Source organism: Perna viridis, chromosome 15 (assembly GCF_037379345.1).
Source record: "Perna viridis isolate PV_CMFRI_1.1 ecotype Kerala chromosome 15, ASM3737934v1, whole genome shotgun sequence".
NCBI classification, from domain to species: domain Eukaryota; kingdom Metazoa; phylum Mollusca; class Bivalvia; order Mytilida; family Mytilidae; genus Perna; species Perna viridis.
Genome location: NC_142459.1, coordinates 25225164 through 25244134, shown reverse-complemented (window position 1 = coordinate 25244134; position 18971 = coordinate 25225164). Strand labels below are relative to the sequence as shown.

The following is an 18971-nucleotide window of genomic DNA, read 5'->3' as shown; positions in this document are numbered from 1 at the left end:
GCGGAGAAAGGTCGTATCCTTTCCTAGCGCATTACAATTATTTTTTATCGGAATCACTGAGTTCAAAATAAAAAATCAAAACCATACTATAATACCTCTGTCAAAACAGACAGAACTGTAAAGACTTATACACAAGTAATTTTTATTTGAAGCAACCTCTCTGATGGATCAACATGAACATTTTTACCAGTGTGTTACTGGGAAATGTTTAGCCATGTGTCCTGAAAAGGAAATGAAATTGTGAGTAAATTTTTAGTCAACAGTCGACAACAGTCAGTTACTTAAATCATTGCCAGTGATTGTATATTACTCCAGCAATGCTAGAGGTTGTCTGGCAAGCTATTTTCTGACTTGGTGCCATCCTAGCCTGAGAATTTGTTGAAAGCCATCGCAAATGTGAATTAGCTAAACGTGTGTTGAAATACGGAGTAGACAATGCCCAAGTCAGCGAGCACAGTGAACTTTACCATAATGTGCCGTCTGTGCGAGACTCGTAAAAAATAATAAAGGCCATCACAAAAGGGAGGGGGGTGTAGAATGAAAACTTTTGCTTCGCAAATGCAATATTTTTATTTACATTTAAGCATCAAGCGAAATCAATATTTCTATTTGAAAAGCTGTCTTCTTAAATAATGTTTTTTTTTTTCAATGAATGAGTAACTTGAAAAAAAAATGTTTTCCTAAAATCCAAACCCCATACTCCCCTGTCCTTCACTTTCAAAATAGTCATGACATTATAGAAATATTACAATTCTCCACGAATGGTTGGAATATTTTACACATATCATGTGACGTAAACAAAATTCAGACGCAACTGACGTGGAGCTGCAAACAAGACAATGATTGCCTTTCCTGTCTTAGAAAAGCTATGCTTCGATTTGGATAATAAAATCAGAGTTGTATTTTTTTCCAAGGCGGGTTAGGTTCTTGACAACAGCAACAGTGGAACAGCGGAGATACAGGTATGTACATCCACATGTTTCCTGAAGTTTTTAAAAACATCACATTCACTTCTTTAAAGAAGTAAAAAAAATAGAAAAAGACTTGAAAACAATCAGATGAGATGAATTTATTTTTACTGAAATGTAATCTTAAATTATATTTTTTTTTTCTTTTGATTGAAGGAAGTGATGAATTTTCTCCGTAAGGACAGTCACTTTTTTGTACTTCCAGGACATGACTTTTTTTTTCATTAGTATATTGGGGAACCTTAAGGAAAATTTAGAAAGTACACGTAATAACCATAGAGCTCACACCACTTTGCGGCACTCGCTAATACTTTAAGTCTTTTATTTACATCAAAGAAGTTTAACTTATTTGAAATCAAGCGATAAAAATCCTAAATATTAGTTAAATATCTAAAAAAAACATTTGTAATGAAGACAGTTGTCAAAATGACCAGCCATTTAGAATTAGGTCAGTAATTTTACGGGAATACAATATATTTTTGACAAAACAAACTTAAAATTGTTAAAGACAATTCGTTGGTTAATTTGTTATGTTCGTTTCGAAAATTTTAAAATAGGTAATTTATCAACTGGAATTACACTCTAGAAAAGCTAAAATCCAAATATGTAGTTCATTTTAACTGCTTTTACAGAGGTTTTCCAGGATCGCTGGATTTCTCAGCTGGTAGGTCATTTGTTTTTCTTCAGTTTAGTCACCTTCTCGCGTGTTATGGTAAAGAGACTGTATAAAATGTTTTAAATGGTAAATAGTTTACTATAATTCTGCCGATTTCAAAGAACGTCGGAACGATCGTTATGCAATATGGCGCTTGGAAGTAAGAGGTTGGGATGTGGAGAAACGGAATTCCAACCTCTTATGTTGTAGGAGTAATTGTATATATACATGTACATATGTCATATATCCTGTAATTTGGAAATTAAAATATTCTAATCTATAGTACTGTTTGTAAAATATAAAGACTGAAGTTCGGTTACATAGTTACACCAAAGGTGGCATTGAATTCTCACTCAGGCACACGGCCTTCATTATGTCACCGTACGTGTGACACATTGGCTTTGGTACTGAGTCAATTTCCCAATATTCCCAGTGGCCTTGTTTCGTTTCGTCTTGTTAGCTTTACTCCAGCAACACTGGATATTGTCTATTTTATGCTGTCTTGGGAGGATGATTTTTAATTTGCTTGGTTGCCATTGATGATCAACAAACTTTGGAGTAGCTGGACTAGATGCTACATTTTTTGTATTTTCTGACTTAGTGCCATCTTCGCCATTGAGAAACAGAATTCCAACCCATTGTAGGGGTAACCCTAACATAATTCCCGCTTAAGTTTCTTCCTAAAACTCATACATGTATATACAAATGTGTAGTGTAAGTACAATGTACGTACCTTTAAAAGATGTTAAAATCACTTTGCATGTGACAATTTTTGCATGTGAAGTCATTATTTTTATTTGGAAAACTACATGTACCTTGCTAAACAATGGAAGAAATGTTTTTTTTTTATACATGTACAGGTATGTTTCAGTGAATTAATAGATCTATGATTTTTTTGTTCAGATGTTTTGAACATTATTTTTTTTTAAAGGTCCCACATACATGTAACTAGTTTGAGTCTGTACTATTTTTAAAACATAAATGTACAATATGCTGCTGTCATATTAATACCAAATGTGTGTTATTTGTACTTATAGGGTGAAATTTTGGTGACTTTATTGACAACAGCATGAATATCTGACCTTGCAAATATGTTTTCTTTTACTTTTTGCAGGAGAATAGATGAAAGACTTGTTCATCGATTAGAAAAAACAGTACAGAATAAAAGGTGGAGATATACAGAGTTCTGACAGTGTTTTAGAATTTCAAAATTTTAGGTTTCCATGGCAAAACTCTAAATGAAGATTAACTTTCCCACACTTGAAGTTTGCTTTCCGACCATAACAAATGCTTAAAAAATTCAAGCTTTCTACTAGCCAAAGGTAAAGTGGGACATAATGTGGAATCCTAGAACACTGAGTTCATTATAGATCACATGACATTCAAGTACATAATTTGCTTCATTGTTCCCTTTTGATAAAATGTTTTTTCTAATATTTCATTTCATCCTTTGTTCTCTATTCATATATTTCAAAACCACAACTATGAAAGCAGATGTAATTTTGTAATTAAGTGTTAGTCCCTGTAAGAATTAGGCAGTGGATGAAACATGGTATAAAAAAACTCACCATTTTGATAGTGTAATTTGATAGTGAAACTACGCACACTTTTTGTATTGCTAGAACTCTAACAAATAAGCTTCTGGAACAGGGTTATGTTGCTACAATATTGAAGTCATCACTACAGAAGTTTTATGGTCGTGGATCGTTATGGTGTATCCATCTGCACCATGAAAACTGATTTATTCAATGAGTCATAGTTTTCCTTTCCTTATTTGTCTACCCCGGACTTGACTTTTTATGAGCAACTCGGCGGATGTTTCTAGAAAAGCAGAGGACGCTTACCCTACCGGTGCACCTGGTCCATGCTCCCAGTTTTTAGTGGAGTCCAAGTTGCTCATTTGCTTTTGTTACTTTGTATGTATGATTTTAGTTACTATATGTTCTTTTTCGTGTATGTCTGTTTTCCATGTCTGGTTTTTGTCTACATTCTTTTGATTACCGCTGTAGCCTTGGTTCCCTTGATTACTCATTGACTATTTACACCATATAAATCAAGGAAAACATACAAGATTTTCCATATGTTGGATCACTGAGCTACAATTTCATTGAAATGCACTGAAAATGAACATTTCAGGGGCAGACAACTCTGTCAAAAGCCTCATTTTTAGCTCATCTGGCCAAAGGCAATGTGAGCTATTGCCATCACTTGCTGTCTGTCGTCGTCATCCTTTGTCGTTAACAATTTTTCAAAACTCTCCTCCTCTGACACTATTGACCAATTGGAACCAAACTTGATATGAATGTTCTTTGGGGTATCCTGCATAGAATGGATGTGGAGAAAAACATGGCCACTGTCACTAAAAATAGAACATAGGGGTCAGACAGTAGTTTTTCACATATATCTCCAAACCTGTTAGGTTAAGCCAAATTCTGATGGAGGTAAAAGTGTTCAGCATGATGAGATCTATCTGGTCAAATTTTCCTTTTAATCTGTTGAGCCATGTTGCAGTTATTGCCCTTTTTCCACATTTTTTTTTTGCTATTTTTAATGTTATTTCTTTCAAAAATCTTCTCCTTTGACACTACTTGACCAATGGGAACCAAACATGGTATGAATGTTCCTTGGGGTATCCTACATAGAACTGAAGCGGGGATTTTGATCTGTTGAAAAACATGGCCACCATTACTAAAAATAGAACATAGGGTTCAGACAGTAGTTTTTCACATACATCTCCAAAACCATTTTGTTTAGCTGAATTATTTCAATCAATTGCTGAAACGACCCTTATTATAAGGCCTTCAAAAGTCTTCATGGATCAAAGTTGTCAGGCGACTCCTTGTAAGAGTTATTGCCCTTGAAAGATGAAAAATTATGTCTTTTTTGTTTTGTTTTTTTTACAGTTTTCAGCCAATGTCTTGAAAACTACATAGATAGAAAGAAACTTTCAATCACTGATATGATCCTTATGACAGTCCTGCCAAAGTCTTCTTGAGTCAAAATTGTTTGACAACTCCTTGTTAAATGTATTGCCCTTGAAAGACAAACTTTAACCAGGTGAGCGATTCAGGCTCCTGGGAGCCTCTTGTTCTAGCATTCTGTTGAAAAATTGCTGAGCAAAGCCAGTGATGCAGAGATCAAATAATGATCTTTTCAATGGGCTTTTTGAAAGAAGAACATATTTTTTCAGTTTTTTTGTTTTTTGTTTTTTTTTATGTTTTTCTGGAGTTGCGATACTTTTGTTGTGGCAGATGAAAGTATTATGTACTTAGACTTTAATTGGAAGAAGCAATCTGATTTGTTGAAATAAATTTTAGGACGGATTTGAGAAAAAAAAACACATATGAGATTTTTGTAATGAAAATCGGCCTAGGTTACTGTGAGATACATGTAGCAACCACTTCAAATTGATAGGGAATGCAGTCATATTTAAATTAAGAACAAAGATCATGCTAAAAAATGTCCACCAAAATTGTACCAGTTCTCTTTTAATTTTTTCTTGTATTTTTTTTTTAAACTGACCATTCAAGCCAAACACACAGGATATTGAAGTGAGAGTGACAGAGGCAAAAGCATGTTTTCCTGTTAGATTTACCAAAAGTTCTTCACCAGTAATGCATTATCTGAAATAGGACATACATGTACATACCATCAATCAATCATAGCAAAAAAAAAAGAATTATAGAGAGAGAGATGTTGTTTTAAAAATGATGCAGTTAATTACTGCCCACCAAATTTGTACCAGTTTTCTATATTTTTTCCAGATTAGAACCTGATCCTAATTTTATGGTGAAAGAGTACAGCCGACCTGCAGCTGGGAAGGTTGACCCTCAACCTAGTGAACTACGACCCCAAGAAGTTCTTCTTACAACTGTTGACTATCTTGTTGGTAGGTTAGTATAGAAAACTGCATTCTGCATGGTTGATACAAAGAAGGGGTGAAAAAAATTACTGGAAAAAGGTAACTCCTCTCTAATTTGATGACATGTATTTCAAAGGAAGAATAAGTAGTACATAGATAATTATTACTATCTAAATTAGAGTATATATTGCTTATAATGTTCATATAGTTACATTTCCAATTTTTAGACTTTCAGTTTTTGTCAATTTTTTTATTTCTTTATAAAATAAACAAATTTAATACTTGACATACATGTATATTACAAATATATTTGATATATTACCAATTACCTCCCTTGCTTGATCTGTTACCTGACAGATGTTAGGTCACACAACAAGGGAGGTAATTGTAGGAGATTTACTTTTTCTATGTACAGATTACAGGCATAGATCATATAAATGATAAATGATGCATAAAATACACATCACTATACTTTGGTATCCAGTTAATAATATTTCTGTCATAGTAAAATTATTGATTTTACCACACTGACATAAGAAGAATCATGGACATTAATTATATTTTCAGTATTACAGTGAGAAATGATGTTGACTGGAAGGATATCTATGATTTTGTTTTTGATCGGTTACGATGCGTACGGCAGGACATGGTAATACAAGACATAGGTGGCAGCACTGGTATTGCCATTTTGGAGAAGATTGTACGATTTCATGTTTATTCAGGATATAGGTAATGGAACCATCTGCTTGGTAAGGTTACTGGGTAATTAAAGCATAATTGGTAGGGTTACTGGGTATTTAGAGCATGCTTTGTAGGGTTACTGGGTAATTAGAGCATGCTTGGTAGGTTTACTGGGTAATTAGATCCTGCTTGGTTGGGTTACTGGGTAATTAGAGCATGCTTGGTAGGTTTTCTGGGTAATTAGATCCTGCTTGGTAGGGTTACTGAGTAATTAGAGCATGCTTGGTCGGGTTACTGGGTAATTAGATCCTGCTTGGTAGGGTTACTGGGTAACTAGATCCTGTTTGGTAGTTACTGGGTAATTAGATCCTGCTTGGTAGTTACTGGGTAATTAGAATAGTGAACATTTATTGGGGAAATGCAGCTACAAAGTAGAAGTATTTCAGGGTTGCCTAGATTTCAAGATGCAGATGTGTGAGATTTGGGAAAAACAATAGATCAGAGGAAAATACTGCTAAATAATCTTCACAATGCACGAGTGTAACAATGGATGTGTACATGTAATTCTCACACCAATTGTGTACATGTTAGTTTCATGCCAAATGTGTACATGTAAATCTCATGCCGAATGTGTACATCTAAGTCTCACACTGAGTGTGTAAATCTCGCACCGAATGTGTGAGAGTTTGGCACTACTGATAGTTCTCTTTATGGACACCAAAAATCTTGTTTCAGAAGTAAACAGAAGTGCCAACCTTTACTGATTCTATGTAGTTTCTACGAATTTTGACTGTAAATTACAATGCCCAATTTTTGGGCATTTTTAAAAAATATAGGAAGATCCATTAACAAACTTGTTTAGATTTTAGCATCCTACTACAAGCCATTACACCTCCTTCTAAAATATTTACAATGACATAATGGATGAGTTATCAAAATATACTAGTAGTACAAAAACAACTGAAGTACATATGATGGTTGATGTTTGGTAAAACTCTGGGTTATACATAGATTTGATGATGGAACCTGAATTTTCATTCACCAGAATTTAGGCTCGTAACCTCAACTTTAATGCCTTCAAAACATGTAAATATCTGGTTTGTCCATTTTAAAAAAATACTAGACCATTATAACACAGAAATATGTCCCTTTCCAATGTAAAAAATTTTAGTACCTATTCTTTAAGTGATGTAAAAATTATATTTGGTTAGGGACAATAGACTTCCTCTGTATTATATAAATGAAAACCATTAAATTGTTCTAACTGATGAAATTTTTTTTATACTTTTAGATTATGTACAGAGCCTATTGCCAGATTTGATCCTAAAATCAACAACCAACACCTTCAGGAATGTCTGAAGCGCCTCCTGTATTTATACTCATCTGTTCCTGGTTGTCATGAAAATAGAGCAGAATTTGAGAGTATTTATTTACTCTACAATCTTGGTCAGTCAGATGCTTTGATGCACTATTATGACCTTGATGCTGGCTACAGGTATTTTGAAAGACATTTTTTGTACCTTTAATATAACCGTGGCCTTTTATTTCATATTTTCTAGAAACTACTTTCTCACAAGAATATAAAAAATGGCACAGTTAAATAAAGACCCTGAATGATATTATTCACTATTAAATATGTGCTTGAAAATTGAAAAAACACATATCATACTGATTTTCTCCTTAATGTAGTTTACCTCATTTATAAAACCTGAGTAGTCTGTTATTGACTTGCTTTTATTATAAAGAATAGAATAATAAGTGACTTATTCAGCTTTATACTTTTTTACTTACCCAATTCTTTACCCGCTTAGCACAATTTTAAAGGGAAGTTTATTAGATAATGTAAAAAGGAAAATGTGATCATAAAGTAATCATGATTACATAACTTTTTCACTCAGTAATTGATAACCTATGATTATCTGAATTCATAAAATTTAATGATTACTGATTACCTCTATCCATAAAATATGAATATTACTGATTACATGTGATTACTAAGGAAAATGTTATCAAATACTGATGACTACGATTACTGATTATTATTACCTGATTCCTTTGACAGCCTTTTCTCTATCTTTTCTTTTGTTTGTACAGAAATTGTGATGTTATTCAGCAGTCATATAGAACTAGTATTGAGTACATGCTAGGAAATCATGTTAGATGTCTTCGATTTGCTCTCGGCCAACATTGTAATAAACAGCCCATTCTACTGTGTGCATTGTATCATCACCTGGCAAACATACAGGTGAGTACGCTTCTGCCTCTCTGGCCAATAACTACACCACCAGCAAACAGAAGTATGGAAGAGGGTATAAAGAAATCACTTTGTCATTTCATCCATTTGTCTGTCCATGTATCTGGGCAGTGCAACTCTTTCTTAATTCCAATTGATTTTGATGTACTTTATAGCAAGATTAGGAATTGTATGCAAAGATGCTTGAAAAAATTGTCACTGCATAGGGGGAGAGAGATCATCTTACTTAAATGTATTTTATGGTTTAGTCCAACTCAGGCTAGTAGTATCCTTATTTTGAGCCTGTAACATGTTTTATTGGATATAAGGTTTTTGGCTATCATTCAAGTGACAAAATTTCATCGTGTGACACTAATGGTTTTTGTATAAAAGTTCAATACTTTAACCAGAATATTTGAACATGTTGTACAGAATAACCTGGTTTGCAGCAATTAACACTTATAAACCATGAAGCAGTGTAAACTGATCGATCCATATTATAAAGTGCTACATGATCATAAAGTTAAAACATTCCTTACAATTTAATATCTAATGAATGGCAGTCTGATTTTAAAGTCCAAAAGGAGTTCAGTTTAGACAGGATTCACTGTAAATAAATTAATAATGTGTATCTGTAAAGCCATACATGAGATCTGCTGCATTCTTAAATGTACATGTAGGTCATTTCCCACAGTGGCCAGATTAAAAAGGGGGAGGGTTGTGATCACACCAAAGTACTTGAAATATACTATAACACACAAATCTTTCAATTCTTGGTGACTAAAACAATGTTTCTTCTCTGTAACTGATGTGGTCATTGAATTAGAGCATACCTGAACTTCAGATAATTAAAACTAGAATAGCATATATCTGGTTAGAAATAAAAAATAAGATCCTCCCACCCGCCCCATATTTTTGCGAAGGTTGGATGAGAATCTACCATTTTAAGTTTACTTGGCCTAGAAAAGTTACTATAAAGTATGATTATAAAATAAAATATAAATAGCACATGTAGTGTAATCAGGTAACTAACAATGTTTATCTTCCTTTTGACTTCGACCATGTTTAGTATTATTTATTACATTTTCATCACACGGAAGTGACTAGCATTTAAGAGAACTCGTAAACTTATCGTAACTCACTATTGAAGAATTTAGATAGCACACAAGATGTCAACAAATTAATGCCAACAAATCCTTTGTCTCACCACTTCATCAACTGACACACATGCTGAATTTTTACTGGACCATATCACAAATCGTGATCAGTGATCAGTGGTCATCCAATGAAATAGTCTGCATGTAGTTTATACTTCTGGGAAATGAGCATCATATTCTTCTATAAAGTGAACCTGAATATAGCTGATATATTGCTGCTTGGGCGTTAAACACCAAAAATCAACTTCTATAAAGCGTAAAATACTGATGAATGCATGGTTTTAGATTGTGACTGTTTATATCAGGGGTTGCTGTGATATAGTCACTTAAAGAAAATGCCATTTATTTCTATAGTAATAACTAAGAAAGCAGTTCACACATGACACAACAAGGTTTTCTTCTTTGAGGTGAAAAATATCATAAAAAAAGATAAATTATGATAGAGTATTCCTCCATAAAGATTATTACTGAACAGACTGTCCATGTAAAAACAGATTTTATTATATGAAATTGATTATAAAGTTCCCTAACATATCAACTAAATTTGACACAAAATGAAAGTGTTATCCAATTTTTCAGTGAATTTTAATACTTTCTATGTACTTTATTTCTCATTCTGCTGTTAATCAAAAACCAACATTCAGCCATGAGAAAGAATGCATTTGTGTATGAAATGGATAAAAAAAATTTAAACAAAATTTGTTACATGCCACTCACTGCCTGGTTTTTGCATAGATACCCTCTTAAAAGATGAGCAGACTTTAATTCTATATCATTATTTACAGAGAGAGGCTTTACAGACAATGTGTGCAGCATTCAGTTCCAAACTGTGTAAATATCCAGTGGGTAGCCTCAGAAATTTGTTGCTGTTTACAGATGAAGACCATGTGACCAGAGAATGTAAACATTGTGGTATACCCATTAGTGATGATGGGAAATTTGTTCAATTTATCAAGTCTTTGTTTAATCCATCAAAAAAGGTAAGTTACTGTCTGTGAAATTTAAAGTATTTTTTGCTTTACATAGATTTTGGTGACATATTCTAGGTGACAATTTATCCATCTGTCAGTCGGTCTGTCTATAAATACAAAATTTGAATAGTAAGAACTATCAAACTGAAGGGTCTTTTCACATTTTACTGCATCTTTATTTAATTTATGGTGCATATGCAGCATAATTTTGGCAAAATATTAAGATGAACATAATTGTTTACCTTTGAAACATTTCATGTGGGAGATTCTCCCCCAGTGACACTATATCATGTGGGAGATTCTCCCCCCATTGTCACTATATCATGTGGGAGATTCTCCCCCCATTGACACTATATCATGTGGAGATTTATATAAAAGCAAATTGTTTATGTAAAAATTCAATTATTCTGTATTTTTCACTGAAGTCATTTTAACCAAAAAACCACAAATTCAATAGTTTATATTGAAGATTTAAAATTTTGCATCAATTTTGTTGGAGTATCATTCTGATATGGAAGGGTTGACAGATATGATGTGATAGTAAGATATGCTGGCACATTGTATCTATGTAATTACCCCACAAGTTTTTGTGGCAAATAGGTTTAGTCTGTCTGTCTGTTTGTATGTCTAGTCTAGTCTGTTTCTTACAGTTTTTTAAAGAATTTCATCATTCTATGAAGATGTAAATTTTGTCAGGAATGTAAACATGTTTCTAGGAGCTGCCTCTCATTAAAATATGGTACAAGTACTACTACAATAGGCTCAGGTTAAATACAATAATGAATTAATCATATTCCAAAATATCAATAATAAGATTGTTATGCCATGTTTAAGTAGTTATCTCCCTTTACACAACTTCCTACTAAAAGTTAATACAATAATAAAATCAGTTTATATATTTTTTTCATTTTTTTTTCAGGCACAAAGAAACAAGTTAAAGCTAATTGATGAAAAGATAACTATGGACAATTTACCTGCTGTTCTCCTGAATGAACAACCAACATAACTTATAAAAAATACAGATTCTTGCATTTTTTACAGAAATTAAACAACTTCCTCAAGGCCAAGTTTCCAATCAATTCATTCTCAGATTAAAGATTTAGATGTGGACTTAAGAATCTATCTTTTATAGTATTTGTTTTATTTGATCTTTTTAATTAAATGTGTACATGATATTTCAGATTCTCATAGATATTTGATTTAATTTGATTGTATACACAGGTGTGTTTTATTATTTAAACCTGTCATTTGAAGGGTGTGGTATCTTATATAAACCTGTCATTTGAAGGGTGTGTTTTATTATATAAACCTGTCATTTGAAGGGTGTGTTTTATTATATAAACCTGTCATTTGAATGGTGTGGTATTTTATGAAAACCTGTCATTTGAAGGGTGTGGTATTTTATATAAATCTGTCATTTGAAGGGTGTGGTATTTTATGAAAACCTTTCATTTGAAGGGTAAGGTATTTTATATACACCTGTCATTTGAAGGGTGTGGTATTTTATGTAAACCTTTCATTTGAAGGATGTGGTATTTTATATAAACCTTTCATTTGAAGGGTGTGGTATTTTATATAAACCTGTCATTTGAATGGTGTGGTATTTTATGAAAAGCTGTCATTTGAAGGGTAAGGTATTTTATATGCACATGCCATTTGAATGGTGCGTTTTTTATACACCTGTCATTTGAAGGGTGTGGTATTTTATATACACATGCCATTTGAATGGTGTGTTTTTTTATACGCCTGTCATTTGAAGGGTGTAGTACTTTATAAACCTGTCATTTGAAAGGTGTGGTATGTTATATACACATGCCATTTGAATGGTGTGTTTTTTTATACCCCTGTCATTTGAAAGGTGTGGTATGTTATATACACATGCCATTTGATTGGTGTGTTTTTTTATACGCCTGTCATTTGGAGGGTGTAGTATTTTATATAATCCTGTCATTTGAAGGGTGTAGTACTTTATAAACCTGTCATTTGAAAGATGTGGTATGTTATATAAACCTGTCATTTGAAGGGTGTAGTATTTTATAAACCTGTCATTTGAAGGGCGTAGTATTTTAGACATTTAGAGTTGTAAAATGGTATCATGCTGTCTTTATCCATAGAAATTTAATGTTAAGTCAGTAACTCGAGTATAAGTAAACAGGTCTCTTTTGAACTACTAGGAGTCAAACCACAAAAGGAAGGCCAATATTGGATCTGGTGGTAATTACATGGACTATTTATTAATTAGGAGCCAAAAAAAAACAAGAATTTTCCACATGAATGAACAATAACTTGATTAAAAAAAACTATAGATTTCTACGAAAATTGTATACTACAAGTCTTCATACCATAAAAGGAAAGTATGGTTGGATTTGAAGTGTTATACCCAAAATGGTAAGGTAGTTTTCTTTACCCTCCATAAAGATGCATGTCCATCCCTGGCTTGTTTCAGGATAGTAACTTGAGAACAGATCAATGATTTTTTTTTCAAAGTTTGCATAGTTGTTTAGTACCATGAAATACATGTGAACTTCAATTTTCAGAAAAAATTCATAATGTAGTTTACGAATTTTGAACATTTTGCAATAATTCAATTTCAGATGTAACACACTTTCTGATTGGATAAAAAAAATGTTGCCATCAGCTAATAGAACAAATTGTGTAATGTGACTGATATCGTCAACCGTTTTTGCTGATTTATTCCTAAAATTTTGATACTATAAAAATAAAATTATAAGGAATATCTGTTACATTTGATGCAGGTTATTTAGTGTACACCACTTAATAGACCATCGAAATTCATTCCTTAAATGTTCCATTAATGACTTATTTTTCTCTATTGATGTAAGTTCCCTTTCAATTTTTTTTTAAATAAATTTAGAAATTTTTCGTTATCCAGTTATTGGACTTTATTCATAAAGAATTTGGCATCTAATGAGACGTAAAGTACAGCTCTTCCTTAAAACCAGGCAGAGGCTTATAATTGGTGATTTATGCATTTCTTAATCCCAAATATTTTTTTATTGCAAATCCTTCTGTAGGCCCATAGAAACTGTATTGGGAAATAAAAGTAGTTTTTTGCAGAAACAAATGTTTATTATTAGATAAGTACCAGTACAATGAAACCCGTCATAACCAAATCCCCTTTGGACTTTAAAGTTGTTAGTTCAGACAGGTTTTTAGATTATTCAGGGTTTGGTTTAGACAGGTTTTCAGATTATTCAGGGTTTGGGTCAGACAGGTTTTCAGATTATTCAGGGTTCAGTTCTGACAGGTTTTCAGATTATTCAGGGTTTAGTTTAGACAGGTTTCAGGTTATTTAGGGTTTGGTTTAGACAGGTTTTTGTTTTTTTAGGGTTTAGTTCAGACAGGTTTTCAGATTATTCAGGGTTTAGTTCAGACAAGTTTTCAGGTTATTCAGGGTTTGGGTCAGGCAGGTTTTCAGATTATTCAGGGTTTGGGTCAGGCAGGTTTTCAGTTTATTCAGGGTTCAGTTTAGACAGGTTTTCAGATTGTTCAGGGTTCAGTTTAGACAGGTTTTCAGGTTATTTAGGGTTTGAGACATGTTTTCAAATTATTCAGGGTTTGTTTCAGACAGGTTTTCAGATTATTCAGGGTTTGATTTAGACAGGTTTTCAGATTATTTGGGGTTCAGTTTATACAGGTTTTCAGATTATTTAGGATTTGGGTCAGACAGGTTTTCACATATATATTCAGGGTTTGGTTCAGACATGTTTTTGGGTTATTCAGGGTTTGGTTCAGACAGGTTTTCGGGTTATTCAGGGTTTTGGTCAGACAGGTTTTCAGATTATTCAGGGTTTGGGTCAGAAAGGTTTTCAGATTATTCAGGGTTCGGTTCAGACAGGTTTTCAGATTATTTAGGGTTAGGTTAAGACAGTTTTCACTGTATATTTGTTTTTAGGTTTTTTAAATTGTTTTCCTCAGATTTTGGTTTTTGTTTTACCCTGATCATGATATTTCTACAGATGGTTCCTTGAAACAAACAATCTGATTTAAGTGTAAGTGTTAGTAAGAATCTGGCAATATGGGAACAATCAGAAACCTGGATGTCAAAACCACATCGATCTGGCTAAGTAATATCACTGAAGGATGATTTCTCTATTTTAAAAGACTATTATTTGATTTCTGCATCACTAGCTTTGCTCAGAATTTTTTCAATAAAATGTTAGAAAAATGAGGTGTTTGACAGAGTTGTCTGCCCTTGAAATGTTAATTATCAGTGCATTTCAATGAAATTATAATTCAATTTACCAACATGATATAAAATCAATGATTAAATAGTAATAACAGATAAGTTTTATTTAGAGTCAGCATGAAATACATAATAATAAACATAATAAGCTCTATTGAGCTTTTCACCGACATTTGATACGGAAAATTGTGTCTTCCATGATTCTGATGATGTAAATAATCAAATTTATCAAAATGATGGATTTTTGTCATACTATGTTTCACCAACTGCCTGTTTCATAGTAAGATTAACAATTAATCTTCGAGAGACAGTGTAGTAGGAATTTTTGCCCCTGATGAAGGCCATAAGATCAAAGATTTGGGTCTCATTTTCTGTGATTTATTATTATGCTCTCTGAAATAAGGCTTATCAGTTGTCCCATTCAGTCACTGCACGTAGGAATTATCAATATTCCATTCTTCTTTCTGTTTAAATTACCTTTTCAGAATCATTCCTTTTGAATAATGTTTTCAAAATCATGAAAGATGAAATCTGATTGGCTGTGACTGAATGGATTATTATTGTGAAGCAATCCTCCTGGAATACTTGTTCTATGCTCCCGTTTCTGATTAAGTCTTTGTTTCACAATTACTGAAAGTTTGCTGTTTGCTTTTTGCTCGTCTTGTGTGTGGATAATCAAAGTGGATAGATCCACATTATGGCAATTTCAAAGACTTAAAGTATGCGACTGTCTGTTTTTGTTCATGGAGATAGATGAATTTCTGAGGATGAAATTTTAGTAGCCATTCATTTCTACAGCACTCTAGATAGTTCAGGTCTCCAGGACATTTTTCATGATCATATTCATCAGTGACAATTTTGAAATTTTAGTGTCGTCTGCAAAAAAGTATGCATCTGAATCATTTGACTCTGGGAGGTTATTAATATAGATTACAAACAGTAAAGGCTCTATAATTGATCCTTGAAGTATTCCGAATGTCACATCTGCCCATTTTGACGTTTCACCCTAGACAATAATTCTCTGGGTTCTGTTTGTAAGAAAATCACTTACCCATGACAAGATATTTCCATTTTTGTCACATTTTTCCATCTTTTTCAGAAGTCTGCTGTGGGGAACCTTAGCAATTGCTTTCTGAAAGTCCATATAATTATGCTGCATATTCCACGTCGCCTCTCTTATGCCTCTGTCCATTTGTCAAGCACCTCGTAAATTTTTATGGTTGTTGATCTACCTGATATAAATTCATGGTTTTTTTAAGAGAATAAATTGTTCTCCATACAATTAATTAGATGACCCCTCAATATTTTCATTTTTTACATATAATGGAGGTTAGGCTCACTGGTCTATAGTTGACATATACATGATAGATCTGTTGTCGTACCATCAGAAAAAGCCCAAAACAACATTTTTGAGATTGTGGAAAACCATACATCTGTGCTATCCTCTTTTGGTCTCTCTACCAAGGACGATGGTTGTCATTTACCGTCTATGTACTGGATTCCTAAATTCCACAAGAATCCATATAAAAAACGTTTCACAGCTGGATCTCCTAAATGAACCACCAAACCTCTTTCAAAACTTTTAACTTCTATATTCACAGCTGTCAAAGAGGGTCTGCAGTCCTACCACAACACTTGTTACTCCCGTAGTGGTATTAATTCAATATGGATCCTGAAAAATTCGAAAGATCTTTTGGAGACAATCAGTTCAAGAATATTATCAGAATATGATAGCATTAAAACCTATGATGTTTCAACACTGTATACTTTTATTCCCCATACTCAGTTAAAATCCAAATTTAAATTATTATACATCTTTTTTCCAAAAAAAAGATGGTACAGCTAGATACAAATATATAGTTCTTGGTAGAGATTTCTCATACTTTGTAAAAAAAATAATTCCCAATCATCTTCCAAATATACAGAGAAATATGTTTACAAAATGCTGGAATTTTTAATCGACAACATATTTATACAGTGTGGTGGACGCCTTTTTCAACAAACGGTCGGCATTCCAATGGGAACAAATTGTGCTCCTTTACTTGATGACCTATTCCTTCACTCTTATGGGGCTGACTATAACTGATCTGATCCGAAAGAAAAAATATATTTTAGCTAGATTCTTTAATCTCAGTTTCCACTATATTATCTTTTAACAATCCTAATTTCGGGGATTTGATACATCTCATCTATCTCCAAGGAACTTGAGATAAAGGATACTACAAAAACAGTAAAGTCAGCCTCATATCTTGACCTACACTTAGAAATCGATGGTAAAGGAAAACTATTGACCAAACTTTGCGACAAACGTGATTACTTTTCATTCAGAATTGTCAACTTTCCTTTCATCTGTGGTAACATCCCGTCAGCACCTGCGTATGGAGTGTTCATATTACAACTAATACGTTGTGCCAGAGCTTGCCGAAACTACGCAGACTTTTTGTATCGCGCTAGAATTCTAACAAATAGGCTTCTGGAACAGGGTTTTGTTGCTACAAGATTGAAGTTATCACTACAGAAGTTTTATGGTCGTCATCATGAACCCGTGGATCGTTATGGTGTATCCATCTGCGCCATGAAAACTGATTTATTCAACGTGTCATAGTTTTCCTCTCCTCTTTCGTCTACCCGGACTTGACTTTTTATGAGCAACTAGGCGGGTGTTTCTAGAAAAGCAGAGGACGCTTACCCTACCGGTGCACCTGGTCCATGCTCCCGGTTTTTAGTGGAGTCCGAGTTGTTCATTTGCTTTTGTTACTTTGTATGTATGATTTTAGTTATTTCAAGTTCTTCGTTGTGTATGTCTGTTTTCCATGTCTGCTCCTCGTCCCGGGATTACATTCTTTTGATTACCGCTATAACCTTGGTTCCTTTCATTATTCTTTAAGCACAAACAGTTCAAAGTTCAAACTGAGTGGGAAAGAAAGATTAAGTTCCTTATTACATTATCCAATTCTAGTTTTTGTTTTGCTAATGTGAAAATTATTGATTCCATTTTAGATATTGTTAATAGATAAGTGTTAAGAACATTTCCCTGTAGGTGGGACTGTGCCCGGTCTTGATTTTATTAATTATCTTTGTAGCATTCCAACTAAAAATCATGCAAAATGTGATTCATGGGTAAAATCCTACGTGTTTCATTTTTAATATTTTGTTTGAATTGCCATAGTAAACAGAAACTAACATTCAATTTGTCATACAATCTGTGTTCTTTTATTGACATTTTTACACGGTTTATATATTTATAAGGGTCTGAAAAATTCCCAACGATGTTAGAACTGTCAAATTTGCGACGCAAATATTTGGTCGTTCCCTCCGCGGGACTCGAACTCGTACCGCTGTGACATCTATGGCAACACCGCCTGCACTAAGTCCAGCGCCCTAGACCACTCGGCCAGCTAAGCTATATTAAAATTTTGCTTTCGCTGGCCGGGTCATTCCTCCTCGTATGATTTATCTAGAGCTGTAACTTAGTACACGATGTATGGTAGTACGGAACAGTTCATCTAGGTGTTATTATGTAGGATAGAGGATCAAATTAATGATGCATGTCACAACAAATCTGGGGCGCTGGACTTAGTGCAGGCGGTATTGCCATAGATGTCACAGCGGTACGAGATCGAGTCCCGCGGAGGGAACGACCAAAAATTTGCAATTTGACAGTTCTAACATCGTTGGGAATTTTTCAGACCCTTCTATAAGTTTACGTTATCTTCCCTGTATCAATTTGATCCGATGGAGCAGTGTAGCGAATAGAGTCGTCACATTCTGAGACGTTATATATATATATAACCCATTTGTTAAGCCAAAGAAAAAATGTAATGACAAAACCATAGAGGAAGATGAGTACATTTTAAGTATATGAAGAAATCGACTCAACACCATTTGTCTTTTTGAACAATCCGTTCGAATTTCGCATTGTGTACGCATGAATAATTAAAATATATAAATTTTAGATGTTGTGACATTTTGATTAGACACAGACAAAATGCTGCGCTTAGATACATGTTCAACCAAGTCCCATTATTTTTAGAAAATACTTTTTGCAGCATATATACATGTAAAATTCAAAATTTCATAGTTATTAGTTCACTCAAAGCTAACAAAAAAGCTTTTGATAAAGACTGGGTAGCACGCAACGTGCAGAAAACAAAATCTTGACAGGACGAACTTTTGGCAACCGGAAGTTTTCAATTTCTTATTGGATGTGGAAACAAAATAAAGTTTTTTTACTGAA

At 33.4% G+C, this 18971-nt stretch overlaps 1 protein-coding gene across 4 annotated transcripts; it reads left to right on the top strand.

The window, feature by feature from the left end:
* The first annotated feature begins 11 nt into the window (after window positions 1-11).
* On the top strand, window positions 12-11702 carry LOC148597595 (SAC3 domain-containing protein 1-like). 4 transcript variants are annotated; one of them, XM_088562930.1, is made up of 8 exons: window positions 12-240; window positions 2738-2791; window positions 5388-5516; window positions 6053-6214; window positions 7458-7661; window positions 8261-8411; window positions 10342-10536; window positions 11447-11702. In XM_088562930.1, exons 1-8 carry the CDS (start codon window positions 164-166, stop codon window positions 11531-11533), a joined length of 1059 nt encoding a protein of 352 aa, XP_088419056.1. In that variant the 5' UTR covers window positions 12-163; the 3' UTR covers window positions 11534-11702. The 4 variants fall into 4 exon arrangements, with proteins under 4 accessions (XP_088419056.1, XP_088419059.1, XP_088419058.1 ...); XM_088562933.1 differs by lacking the exon at window positions 12-240 and adding an exon at window positions 292-411; XM_088562932.1 differs by lacking the exon at window positions 12-240 and adding an exon at window positions 540-962.
* The last annotated feature ends 7269 nt before the right edge of the window (window positions 11703-18971 follow it).